The sequence below is a fragment of the Lucilia sericata genome, unplaced genomic scaffold (assembly GCF_015586225.1).
Source record: "Lucilia sericata isolate MDLA Ls3-8-SP2 unplaced genomic scaffold, ASM1558622v1 Contig000842F_arrow, whole genome shotgun sequence".
Lineage (NCBI taxonomy): Eukaryota > Metazoa > Arthropoda > Insecta > Diptera > Calliphoridae > Lucilia > Lucilia sericata.
Window position 1 is genome coordinate 182,664 of NW_023994834.1, and position 15,189 is coordinate 197,852.

At 30.4% G+C, this 15,189-nt stretch overlaps 1 protein-coding gene across 1 annotated transcript; it reads left to right on the top strand.

The window, feature by feature from the left end:
• Positions 1-593: 593 nt before the first annotated feature.
• On the top strand, positions 594-14,935 carry LOC119608483 (probable cytochrome P450 49a1; the record flags this gene model as incomplete). Its single annotated transcript, XM_037962925.1, has 4 exons — positions 594-1,218; positions 9,254-9,439; positions 9,734-9,840; positions 14,770-14,935. Coding segments are annotated over exons 2-4 (428 nt in total), but the record flags the coding sequence as incomplete, so codon positions are not given.
• Between the last annotated feature and the right edge of the window lie 254 nt (positions 14,936-15,189).

Below are 15,189 nucleotides of genomic sequence, written 5' to 3' on the forward strand. Positions count from 1 at the left end.
CATAAAATTTTAATAATAACAAAACAAAATCGAAACATTTTTAACAATAATAACACAATGACCAAACAAAATTTCTATTTTGTTGCGAAAAAAAAATTTTATTGAAATCTAAATAAAATAAAGCCTTAATAGGTAAATCACACCTTTTGTAAAAAGACAATAAGATAAAACTACTTACAACAAATTATTTATAAAAAGAAATAATTTGAAAACCAGAGAGACAACAAGATCACAGCAAAATGATAATTTTTTTGTTTTGTGAATGGTTCGGAAAAAAAACTTGAAAAAAAAGAAGAGCTCTCCTCCATTAAACAAATAATGGTTTAAACTGGCAGGTTGGTTGTCGTTTGCTGGTTTGGTTGGCAGTTAAGCTTGACTTGGTATGATTTGATATGAACGTTGGTATTATTTAGTTTTTGGTCATAACTGTTTGTTTCTCTAACTGAAATACAAATAATATTAGAGTAGTTAGAGAGCATTTGAGATAAAGTTTAAAGTGAGAAATCAAATCGCATCATACTCATGGTAGTTAGTACTACTATATCATAAAACTCAAAACGTACGATACAACTTTTTTTTAATGTATAAGTTAAAACCCCAACCATTTTACAACTTTAGTTTAAAAAATTAATTCGTTGTTAGAGCACTACAATCTTACGGAACAAAGATTGAGAAAAAAAGTGTCAATTGACTGATGGTTGTTTAGAGAAAAAGGATTTGAATTGAATTTAATAAATGTTATAAATTTAAATTTTAAATATTTATTGAAAAAAATAAAGAGAATGGTTTAATAAAAAGTTAAGGTGCTTGCTATTACTTTTCTTTAACTGGAATAATTTAAATAATATTTTTTTTCGTGTAACTACTTGAGAAAAAAAGTGAAATAAAAAAAAATAACAAATAACGCAAAAAAAAAAGAAAAAGTTGAAAATTGTTTTTCTGTTTTAAGTGGAAATTCATTGAAATGTAAAGCATTTAAAAACGCGCTTTTCTTTAAACTGCAAGTTGGCGTGTTTGCCACCAAAGAAAGAGAGAAAGAAAAAAAATAGAAAACTGGCAAAATTAACTAAAAATAATTGTTAAAAAGTCTAAAAAGTAAAGTGTTTTTTATACTTAAAAAAAAAAACTTAGTTCATTAAAGACAAATTAAAAAGTAATAAATAAAATCTTTGAAATAAAACCGCTCCTAAATTTTGTAACGGAAACAAATCAATAAAGGTATGAGATGAATAATCTGCTTTTGGTTTATAACTATTTCAAAAAGTAACAGAAAAAAAACAAAAGATTTTATTGTTTTAAGATGAAATCAAAAATTTTAACATCAAACAAAAATAAATTTTGAAGAAAAGAAAATAACATCGTATTACAAAGTATCCTATTACACACATAAAAATTTTGCAAGTTCCAAAAGGTCATAAAGGATTAAGTATTAGGATTTTTAGCAATATCTTTAACATTTTTCAAAAAATACTATTCTATAGTCCAAACTATAGACTGTTCTATAGTTCAGACTATAGACTGTTCTATAGTCTAGACTATAGACTATTCTATAGCCCAGACTATAGACTATTCTATAGCCATACTATTCATTATTCTATAGACCAGACTATAGACTATTCTGTAGTCCAGACAATAGACTATTCTATAATCCAGACTATAAACAGTTCTATAGTACAGACTATAGACTGTTCGAGAGTCCAGACTATAGACAGTTCTATAGTCCAGACTAGTGACTGTTCTATATTTCAGACTATAGACAGTTCTATAGTCCAGACTATAGGCAGTTCTATAGTCCAGACAATAGACAGTTCTATAGTCCAGACTATAGACAGTTCTATAGTCCAGACTATAGAAAGTTCTATAGTCCAGACTATAGACAGTTCTATAGTCCAGACTATAGACAGTTCTATAGACAGTTCTATAGTCCAGACTATAGACAGTTCTGTAGTCCAGACTATAGATTGTTCTATAGTCCAGAATATAGACAATTCTATAGTCCAAACTATAGACTATTCTATAGTCCAGACTATAGACTATTCTATAGTCCAGACTATAGACTATTCTATAGTCCAGACTATAAACTATTGTATAGTCCAGACATTAGACTATTGTATAGTCCAGACTTTAGACTATTGTATAGTCCAGACTATAGACTATTCTATATTCGAGACTATAGACTCTTCTATAGTTGAGACTATAGACTATTGTACAGTCCAGACTATAGACTATTCTATAGTCGAGACTATGGACTGTTCTACAGTTGAGACTACAGACTATTGTATAATCCATACTATAGACTATTGTATAGTCCAGACTATAGACTCTTTTATAGTCCAGTCTATAGACTCTTTTATAGTCCAGACTATAGGCTCTTTTATAGTCCAGACTATAGACTATTCTATAAACCAGACTATAGACTATTCTATAAACCAGACTATAGACTATTCTATAGGCCAGACTATAGACTATTCTATAGGCCAGACTATAGACTATTTTATAATCCAGACTATTGACTATTCTATAGTCCAGACGATAGACTATTCTATAGTTCAGACTATAGACTATTCTATAGTCGAGACTGTAGACTATTCTGTAAACCAGACTATAGACTATTCTATAGTCCAGACTATAGACTATTCTATAGTCGAGACTATAGACTATTCTATAATCCAAACTATAAAATAGTCCAAACTATAGACTATTCTATAGTCTACAAACCGTTTTATAGTCTAAACTTTAGGCTATTTTTATACTCAAGTCTGAGGACTAGTCTATGTATTTGAGAGATTCGCAATGGGTTAAAATAGTGCTAAATTAAAATTTTTGTAAAACTTGTTTAAAAATGTATTACATCATTTAGTATTTTGAATACTGACCACAAACTAGTTGTTAATTTGTTAAGCAGGATATTTTCCCAATGGGTCTGACAAGATTTTTTTAACAAGTTTGTATTAAGTAGTAAACATGACTGTAGTTGCTTGAAAACTAATACTAAGAGGCTTTGGGTGATATGTAACAAATATTAAGATTATGTTAAAAATTTATTAAAAATATTCAATAGATAAATATTTATAAATCTAAAACGTGTTTTTATAATAAAACTTAACTTTTGTTTCTTATTAAAGAAATTACATAATAAGCATATTTTTAAAAGAAAGAAGATAGCTTTGTATCTAGAAATAATTAGAATTAGCAAATTAATAAGTTTTGGGTGTTTTAGGTTTTAGAAAGTAAATTTTAAAATTTTTATAAAATTATTAAAAAAATTCCGCATCTTGGTGTAGGCCTATGACTGAATATTTCTTTTAAAAGCCAAAGACAATCTACAGCTTTATACCTCTACACACACAAACTTATGCAAATTGTTTTCATTTGTTTGTTTATTAAATTTATTTTGTTTTTTGCATTCAATGGGATTTTATCTTTTGAATAAATATAATTTTTTTTGAATAAAAAAAAAAAAAAAATAACGATCCACCAAGCATGCGTGTGTGTAAATACATTAGAGATTGATATTAAATGTTTGTATTTATTTTGTTGGGAATATTTTAGACAAATAATTTTTTTTTATAGAAAAATATTTGCCCTAAACAAAGTTTATCATTTTGTTGGTTTTGTTTTTTTTTTCTTGAGTGTCTGTTTGTTTTTGATTATAATTTTTAAGGAGTAAAAAATATTTATAAGGACTTTTTGTGAAAATTTATGAGAAAAATATAAAAATCCCTGACAATATTTGGAATAAATTATTTGTTTGAATATAGAATAGAAAACAAATATATATTTTATTTTCAAATATTTAAGAGCGACTACGATGAGATCTAATTAAATGCAATGTCTAGACAAAATATCCTTTAAGGATTTAATATTAATAACAAGTAACTAGTCCAGTCTATGGAGCAGTATATTTATTTCTATTCTATTCCCTAGTCTAACCTATAGACTAGTGTAATGTGAGGACTAATTACTAGTTCATTGACTAGTGTAATGACTAGCCTAATGCCTAGGCTAATGACTAGTATATTAGCTAATCTTTAGTCTAGTCTAATCACTAGTATATTAATTAGTCTAGAACTAGTCTATTGGCTAGTATATTAACTAGTCTATGGTCTTTGAACTAGTCTATTAACTTATGCTTGACTCACCCTGATTACGGATCCTATTTTAAAAAAAAAAACTTGCATTAAATGAAACTGCTTAATAGTGGTTTATTGTCCTTGGCAAAAAATAACAATAAATAAAATAACAACAAATAATAAATACATATTATAGTATTTAAAAAAACAACAGCTGTAAATACTATAATATTTATTTCACTTTTGGTCAAGGTAATTAATTAATTAATTACATACAACTTTTTATATTTTGCAAAAAAAATATTTGCAAATTAAATAGCAAAAGTTTGTGGGGTATTACAGTTTTATTAACCAACATTAGTCCTTGTTTAAGACCTACAAAATCCTGAAAGATAAAATTAAATAAATGCTTTTGGATTTAGTTTGGTAATAAAAAGGGGAATGGGTGTAATAATCATGTATGTATATGTGTCTGTGGTCATAACATTAAATGTTATTAGGTTTTTTTTTTCTAGTATACATATACTATGTAGTAAATTTAGAATATTTTATTTATAAATACGTAGTATATTGTAAATGTTTACTTATCGAAAATACCAGAGACATTTTGACAGACTAGTCATGGCAGTCAGTCAGTTAGTATTCTGTGAAAATTGCCCGCATCTAATTTAGAAGAAACATTAACTATTATTAAAATAAGCACACACACACACACATACACAGCAAAGAAATGTTATAATTTTAAGCAGAGATTCTTAAAGTTTTAGAAAATGCACCCATATTTTAGTCGAGATGACTATAGCCTAGAATATTGACTAGACTATAAAATAGACTAGACTATAGACTAGACTATAGACTAGACTATAGACTAGACTATAGACTAGACTATAGACTAGACTATAGACTAGACTATAGACTAGACTATAGACTAGACTATAGACTAGACTATACTAGACTATAGACTGGACTATAGACTAGACTATAGACTAGACTATAGACTAGACTATAGACTAGACTATAGACTAGACTATAGACTAGACTATAGACTAAACTAGACTATAGACTAAACTAGACTATAGACTAGACTAGACTATAGACTAGACTATAGACTATAGACTAGGCTATAGACTAGACTATAGACTATACTATAGACTAGACTATAGACTAGACTATAGACTAGACTATAGACTAGACTATAGACTAGACTATAGACTAGACTATAGACTAGACTATAGACTAGACTATAGACTAGACTATAGACTAGACTATAGACTAGACTATAGACTAGACTATAGACTAGACTATAGACTAGACTATAGACTAGACTATAGACTAGACTATAGACTAGGCTATAGACTAGACTATAGACTAGACTAGACTATAGACTAGACTATAGACTAGACTAGACTATAGACTAGACTATAGACTAGACTATAGACTAGACTAGACTATAGACTATGCTATAGACTAGACTATAGACTATACTATAGACTAGACTATAGACTAGACTATAGACTAGACTATAGACTAGACTATAGACTAGACTATAGACTAGACTATAGACTAGACTATAGACTAGACTATAGACTAGACTATAGACTAGACTATAGACTAGACTATAGACTACACTATAGACTACACTATAGACTAGACTATAGACTAGACTATAGACTAGACTATAGACTAGACTATAGACTACACTATAGACTAGACTATAGACTAGACTATAGACTACACTATAGACTAGACTATAGACTAGACTATAGACTACACTATAGTCTAGTCTATCTAGTCTATAGTCTAGACTATAGTCTAGACTATAGACTAGACTATAGACTAGACTATAGACTAGACTATAGACTAGACTATAGACTAGACTATAGACTAGACTATAGACTAGACTATAGACTAGACTATATACTAGACTATAGACTAGACTATAGACTAGACTATAGACTAGACTATAGACTAGACTATAGACTAGACTATAGACTAGACTATAGACTAGACTATAGACTAGACTATAGACTAGACTATAGACTAGACTATAGACTAGACTATAGACTAGACTATAGACTAGACTATAGACTAGACTATAGACTAGACTATAGACTAGACTATAGACTAGACTATAGACTAGACTATAGACTAGACTATAGACTAGACTATAGACTAGACTATAGACTAGACTATAGACTAGACTATAGACTAGACTATAGACTAGACTATAGACTAGACTATAGACTAGACTATAGACTAGACTATAGACTAGACTATAGACTAGACTATAGACTAGACTATAGACTAGACTATAGACTAGACTATAGACTAGACTATAGACTAGACTATAGACTAGACTATACTAGACTATAGACTAGACTATAGACTAGACTATAGACTAGACTATAGACTAGACTATAGACTAGACTATAGACTAGACTATAGACTAGACTATAGACTAGACTATAGACTAGACTATAGACTAGACTATAGACTAGACTATAGACTAGACTATAGACTAGACTAGACTAGACTAGACTATAGACTAGACTATAGACTAGACTAGACTAGACTAGACTATAGACTAGTCTATAGACTATGGACTAGACTGTAGACTAGACTATAGACTAGACTATAGACTGGACTATAAACAAGACTATAAATTAAACTTAACTATGGACTAGACAACATTAGACTATAGACTAGATATTAGACTAAACTATAGAATAGACTACAGACCAGACTATAGACTAGGCTGTAGACTTAACTATAGACTAGAAGATAGACTAGACTATAGACTAGACTACAGACTAGGCTATAGACTAGTCTACAGACTAGGTTATAGACTAGACTGCAGACTATACTATAGACTAGACTACATAATTAACTATAAATTAGACTGTAGACCAGACTATAGACTACACTGTAGACTAGACTAGATTATAGACTAGACATTACCCAATACTATAGACTATACTATATTCAATACTATAGACTTATATATAGAATAGACTATAGTAAAGAATAGATTAATCTATAAATTAGACTACAAGCTAATCTATTATTCTATTTATAGTTCCCTTTCCTCTAATTTGAAATCCTGAAATCAACCCATATTTGAGAATCCCCGCAATTGAATACCCTAATATAAATAAGTATTAGAATTAATACATTTTTGTTTTTGTGTTGGCAACTACAATAAAATGTTATCTTTAACATTTAACAGACATGAAGAGAAAATAATTTAAATAGAGTGAGTTGGAAAGCAAAAAAGAAAAAAAAAGAGCAAAAAAACATACAAGGTCAAGGACATGTCAAATTTTTGTTACCAGCAAAAAATATAACACAATTTTGTAAAAAAAGAGAAATTTTATCAGCACATACAAGCAATATAGACAAACGATTTTTGTATATGAAGATGTATAAAAATCAGAATTATATATTTTTATATTAAAAATAAGTTAGAAACTTTTGTTTATTAACCTTAAAGAATAGTAGGGATTAAGTTTAACATATTTTGTTATAGAGTTTATGATTTTGGCCATGCAAATGTCATGGGTGAAAAAAAAAATGTGAAACTAAAACGCAATAATAAGATAAAAAGAAAACTGAACTAAATAAAGACATAAAATAAGAAGACCCGAATATAAACTTGACTATATACTAGATATAGACTAGACTATAGACTATACTAAAGACTAGACTATAGACTAGACTATAGTCTAGACTATAGACTAGACTATAGACTAGACTATAGACTAGACACTAGACTATAGACTAGACTATAGACTAGACTATAGACTAGACTATAGACTAGACTATGACTATACTATAGACTAGACTATAGACTAGACTATAGACTAGACTATAGACTAGACTATAGACTAACTATGAGACTATAGACTATAGACTGACTAGACTAGACTATAGACTAACTATAGACTAGACTATAGACTAGACTATAGACTAGACTATAGACTAGACTAGACTAGACTATAGACTAGACTATAGACTAGACTATAGACTGACTATAGACTAGACTATAGACTAGACTATAGACTAGACTATAGACTAGACTATAGACTAGACTATAGACTAGACTATAGACTAGACTATAGACTAGACTAGACTAGACTATAGACTAGACTATAGACTAGACTATAGCTAGACTATAGACTAGACTATAGACTAGACTATAGACTAGACTATAGACTAGACTATAGACTAGACTATAGACTAGACTATAGACTAGACTATAGACTAGACTATAGACTAGACTATAGACTAGACTATAGACTAGACTATAGACTAGACTAGACTAGACTATAGACTAGACTATAGACTAGATTATAGACTAGACTATAGACTAGACTATAAACTGGACTATAGACTAGACTATAGACTAGATTATAGACTAGACTATAGACTAGACATAGACTAGATTATAGATTAGACTATAGACTAGACTATAGACTAGACTCTCGACTAGACTATAGACAGACTCTCGACTAGACTATAGACTAGACTATAGACTAAACTATAGACTAGACTATAGACTCGACTATAGACTAAACTATAGACTAGACTATAGACTCGACTATAGACTAGACTATTGACTAGACTATAGACTAGACTATAGACTAGACTATAGACTATACTATAGACTAGACTATAGACTGTACTATAGACTAGACTATAGACTAGACTATAGACTGTACTATAGACTGTACTATAGACTAGACTATAGACTAGACTATAGACTAGACTATAGACTAGACTATAGACTAGACTATAGACTAGACCATAGACTAGACTAGACTATAGACTAGACTAGACTATAGACTAGACTATAAACTAGACTATAGACCAGGCTATAGACTAGACTATAGACTAGACTATAAACTAGACTATAAACTAGACTATTGACTAGACTCTAAACTAGACTATCGACTAGACTATTGACTAGTCTATTCACTGGACTCTATAGACTATAGAGTATACTGTAGACTAGACTACAGACGAGACTACAGACTAGACTATAGACTAGACTATAAACTAGACTACAGACTGCACAACTGCTTTGCATTATCACTTTCGCGATTCCACTAACCAAACGACTTACAATAAATTTTTCCCCAATTAAAATAATTTTAATATTATTCTCTTTTCTTTCATTTCAGCAAATTTGAAATTCCTATATCAATAACAAACATGTCAAATCTAAGTAAAACCACTGCCTCCCTGGTAAAGCGCACCTCTTTTTCGGCTGCTGTAACACCATCAATGATTTCACAGCATATCCCACCACAACCGGAATCACATGGAAATGAAGTCAATAATAAATCTCGCACTAAATTAAGTCAAAAGTAAGTGAAGTGAAAAATCATTGAAATAAATAAAATTATGGTACATTTAGGCCAATAAAAAGGTACATTAGGGTGGCGCCGTTTTTTCAATTTATTAGTTTAACAAAAATGTTTCTTCATTTAAAATTAGTATTTATAAAAGGTTTGATTCTCACATCGTGAACATTTTTAAGAAATTTTATCTAAATATTTAAAGTACTACCCTAATATGTAAGCTATGTATATTGTTTGTGTCAATTACACTTGTTTCCTTTTCTAATCATTTGATTTATCATCTACTATATCCCCTGTTAGCAATTCCAAATCGAATAATGCCGATAAAATACGTTCCTATAATGAAGTACCTGGTCCCTGGGGCATGCCCTTTATTGGCAATTCTTGGCGTTTTGCACCAGTTATTGGTAAGTGTTACTATTTCTTCTATTTTAAATATACATATGTATGTATGGTACCTACTACTCCTGTTATGGGGGCAATAGCTGAAAAATTATAATAAAACAAATTTTGTGTGGCATGTGGCAATAAATATGTCACAATTTTATTTGTTTGATAGATAGGCAAAGGTAAAGGTAACATTTTTTATGTAACAAAGGGAAAAAATGTTTTTAGGTTTTCCTTACAAAGAGGTTAGAAAAAAATTGGAATTTATGTCATATAAATAATATATTTAGTAATTTTGTTAAATTGCGTAATATTTATGGTTCGTTGCATTTTATGAATTACAATGTGGGAGGTAGTTTTTGAATTCATAATTCATGTTTATAAAACATACTAGAACTGTAATAATGAACAGTGGCATAGTTTACATATGGAATGGGATTTGCAAAGACAAGTTGTAAAATAACTAGACTATAGGCTACACTACAGACCTAGACTATAAACTAGACTATAGAATACAGACAAGACTTTAGACTATACCAGACTAAACTATAGACTAGGCTAAAGATTAGACTATAAATTAAACTTAGACTATAATATAGACTATAGATTAGACTATAAATTAAACTTAGACTATAATCTAGACTATAGACTAGCCTAGATTATAGACTAGACTATAAACTAGATTATAGATTATACTATAGACTAGACTCTCGGCTAGACTATAGACTAGACTATAGACTAAACTATAGACTAGACTATAGACTAAACTATAGATTAGACTATAGACTCGACTATAGACTATAGACTAGACTATAGACTAGACTATAGACTAGACTATAGACTAGACTATAGACTAGACTATAGACTAGACTATAGACTAGACTATAGACTAGACTATAGACTAGACTATAGACTAGACTATAGACTAGACTATAGACTAGACTATAGACTAGACTATAGACCTAGACTATAGACTAGACTATAGACTAGACTATAGACTAGACTATAGACTAGACTATAGACTAGACTATAGACTAGACTATAGACTAGACTATAGACTAGACTATAGACTAGACTATAGACTAGACTATAGACTAGACTATAGACTAGACTATAGACTAGACTATAGACTAGACTATAGACTAGACTATAGACTAGACTATAGACTAGACTATAGACTAGACTATAGACTAGACTATAAACTAGACTATAGACTAGACTATAGACTAGACTATAGACTAGACTATAGACTAACTAGACTAGACTATAGACTAGACTATAGACTAGACTATAGACTAGACTATAGACTAGACTATAGACTAGACTATAGACTAGACTATAGACAGACTAGACTAGACTATAGACTAGACTATAGACTAGACTATAGACTAGACTATAGACTAGACTATAAACTAGACTAGAGACTATAGACTAGACTATAGACTAGACTATAGACTAGACTATAGACTAGACTATAGACTAGACTATAGACTAGACTATAGACTAGACTATAGACTAGACTATAGACTAGACTATAGACTAGACTATAGACTAGACTATAGACTAGACTATAGACTAGACTATAGACTAGACTATAGACTAGACTATAGACTAGACTATAGACTAGACTATAGACTAGACTATAGACTAGACTATAGACTAGACTATAGACTAGACTATAGACTAGACTATAGACTAGACTATAGACTAGACTATAGACTAGACTATAGACTAGACTAGACTATAGACTAGACTATAGACTAGACTAGACTATAGACTAGACTATAGACTAGACTATAGACTAGACTATAGACTAGACTATAGACTAGACTATAGACTAGACTATAGACTAGACTATAGACTAGACTATAGACTAGACTATAGACTAGACTATAGACTAGACTATAGACTAGACTATAGACTAGACTATAGACTAGACTATAGACTAGACTATAGACTAGACTATAGACTAGACTATAGACTAGACTATAGACTAGACTATAGACTAGACTATAGACTAGACTATAGACTAGACTATAGACTAGACTATAGACTATAGACTAGACTATAGACTAGACTATAGACTAGACTATAGACTAGACTATAGACTAGACTATAGACTAGACTATAGACTAGACTATAGACTAGACTATAGACTAGACTATAGACTAGACTATAGACTAGACTATAGACTAGACAAAAATTCGATTGTACGAAAATCAATTCAAAGTAAACTTCTTTTCCCGAACAATTTAGAATTGTTTGATTATAGACTAGACTATAGACTAGACTATAGACTAGACTATAGACTAGACTATAGACTAGACTATAGACTAGACTATAGACTAGACTATAGACTAGACTATAGACTAGACTATAGACTAGACTATAGACTAGACTAGACTAGACTATAGACTAGACTATAGACTAGACTATAGACTAGACATAGACTAGACTATAGACTAGACTATAGACTAGACTATAGACTAGACTATAGACTAGACTAGACTAGACTATAGACTAGACTATAGACTAGACTATAGACTAGACTATAGACTAGACTATAGACTAGACTATAGACTAGACTATAGACTAGACTATAGACTAGACTATAGACTAGACTATAGACTAGACTAGACTAGACTAGACTAGACTAGACTATAGACTAGACTATAGACTAGACTATAGACTAGACTATAGACTAGACTATAGACTAGACTATAGACTAGACTAAGACTAGACTATAGACTAGACTATAGACTAGACTATAGACTAGACTATAGACTAGACTATAGACTAGACTATAGACTAGACTATAGACTAGACTATAGACTAGACTATAGACTAGACTATAGACTAGACTATAGACTAGACTATAGACTAGACTATAGACTAGACTATAGACTAGACTATAGACTATAGACTAGACTATAGACTAGACTATAGACTAGACTATAGACTAGACTATAGACTAGACTATAGACTAGACTATAGACTAGACTATAGACTAGACATAGACTAGACTATAGACTAGAATGACTATAGACTAGACTATGACTAGACTATAGACTAACATAGACTAGACTATAGACTAGACTATAGACTAGACTATAGACTAGACTATAGACTAGACTATAGACTAGACTATAGACTAGACTATAGACTAGACTATAGACTAGACTATAGACTAGACTATAGGACTAGACTATAGACTAGACTATGACTAGACTATAGACTAGACTATAGACTAGACTATAGACTAGACTATAGACTAGACTATAGACTGACTATAGACTAGACTATAGACTAGACTATAGACTAGATCTAGACTAGACTATAGACTAGACTATAGACTAGACTATAGACTAGACTATAGACTAGACTATAGACTAGACTATAGACTAGACTATAGACTAGACTAAGACTAGACTATAGACTAGACTATAGACTAGACTATAGACTAGACTATAAAGACTAGACTATGACTAGACTAGACTATAGACTAGATTATAGACTAGACTATAGACTAGACTATAGACTAGACTATAGACTAGACTATAGACTAGACTATAGACTAGACTATAGACTAGACTATAGACTAGACTATAGACTAGACTATAGACTAGACTATAGACTAGACTATAGACTAGACTATAGACTAGACTATAGACTAGACTATAGACTAGACTATAGACTAGACTATAGACTAGACTATAGACTAGACTATAGACTATAGACTAGACTATAGACTAGACTAGACTATAGACTAGACTATAGACTAGACTATAGACTAGACTATAGACTAGACTATAGACTAGACTATAGACTAGACTATAGACTAGACTACAGACTAGACTATAGACTAGACTATAGACTAGACTATAGACTACTATAGACTAGACTATAGACTAGACTATAGACTAGACTATAGACTAGACTATAGACTAGACTATAGACTAGACTATAGACTAGACTATAGACTAGACTATAGACTAGACTATAGACTAGACTATAGACTAGACTATAGACTAGACTATAGACTAGACTATAGACTAGACTATAGACTAGACTATAGACTAGACTATAGACTAGACTATAGACTAGACTATAGACTAGACTATAGACTAGACTATAGACTAGACTATAGACTAGACTATAGACTAGACTATAGACTAGACTATAGACTACTATAGACTAGACTATAGACTAGACTATAGACTAGACTATAGACTATAGACTAGACTATAGACCAGACTATAGACCAGACTATAGACTAGACTATAGACTAGACTATAGACTAGACTATAGACTAGACTATAGACTAGACTATAGACTAGACTATAGACTAGACTATAGACTAGACTATAGACTAGACTATAGACTAGACTATAGACTAGACTATAGACTAGACTATAGACTAGACTATAGACTAGACTATAGACTAGACTATAGACTAGACTATAGACTAGACTATAGACTAGACTATAGACTAGACTATAGACTAGACTATAGACTAGACTATAGACTAGACTATAGACTAGACTATAGACTAGACTATAGACTAGACTATAGACTAGACTATAGACTAGACTATAGACTAGACTATAGACTAGACTATAGACTAGACTATAGACTAGACTATAGACTAGACTATAGACTAGACTATAGACTAGACTATAGACTAGACTATAGACTAGACTATAGACTAGACTATAGACTAGACTATAGACTAGACTATAGACTAGACTATAGACTAGACTATAGACTAGACTATAGACTAGACTATAGACTAGACAAAAATTCGATTGTACGAAAATCAATTCAAAGTAAACTTCTTTTCCCGAACAATTTAGAATTTTTTGATTTTTTTTCGCAAAAAGTTGATTCTTCGAAAGTCGGTATATAGTCCACTGCATAATTTATTGACCTATTTTTTTTTACCTTCACAGGTCATTACAAAATCAGTGAACTTGATAAAGTTATGAAAGAATTACACATAAATTATGGTAAAATTGCCAAAGTTGGCGGTTTAATTGGTCATCCCGATTTGCTGTTCATATTCGATGGCGATGAAATACGTAATATATTCAAAAAGGAAGAAACTATGCCGCACAGGTAAATTATAATTAATTAATAAAACTATGTTTATTTATAAATTACTAACAAATCCATAACTAATATTTGATCCATGATTATTTCAAATTAGTTTAGAATTAATGCAAATAGAACACAATTGTCACTTTAGTATCCCTAAGTAACCAAGTAGCTAGATAATCGTCATCTACTTTGAACTAGCTACCAGACTGTGTCTATGTAATCTAAGTAAGGGTCGTTCGAGGTTTTACTTTGTTAAGTTTTAAAAAACTAGT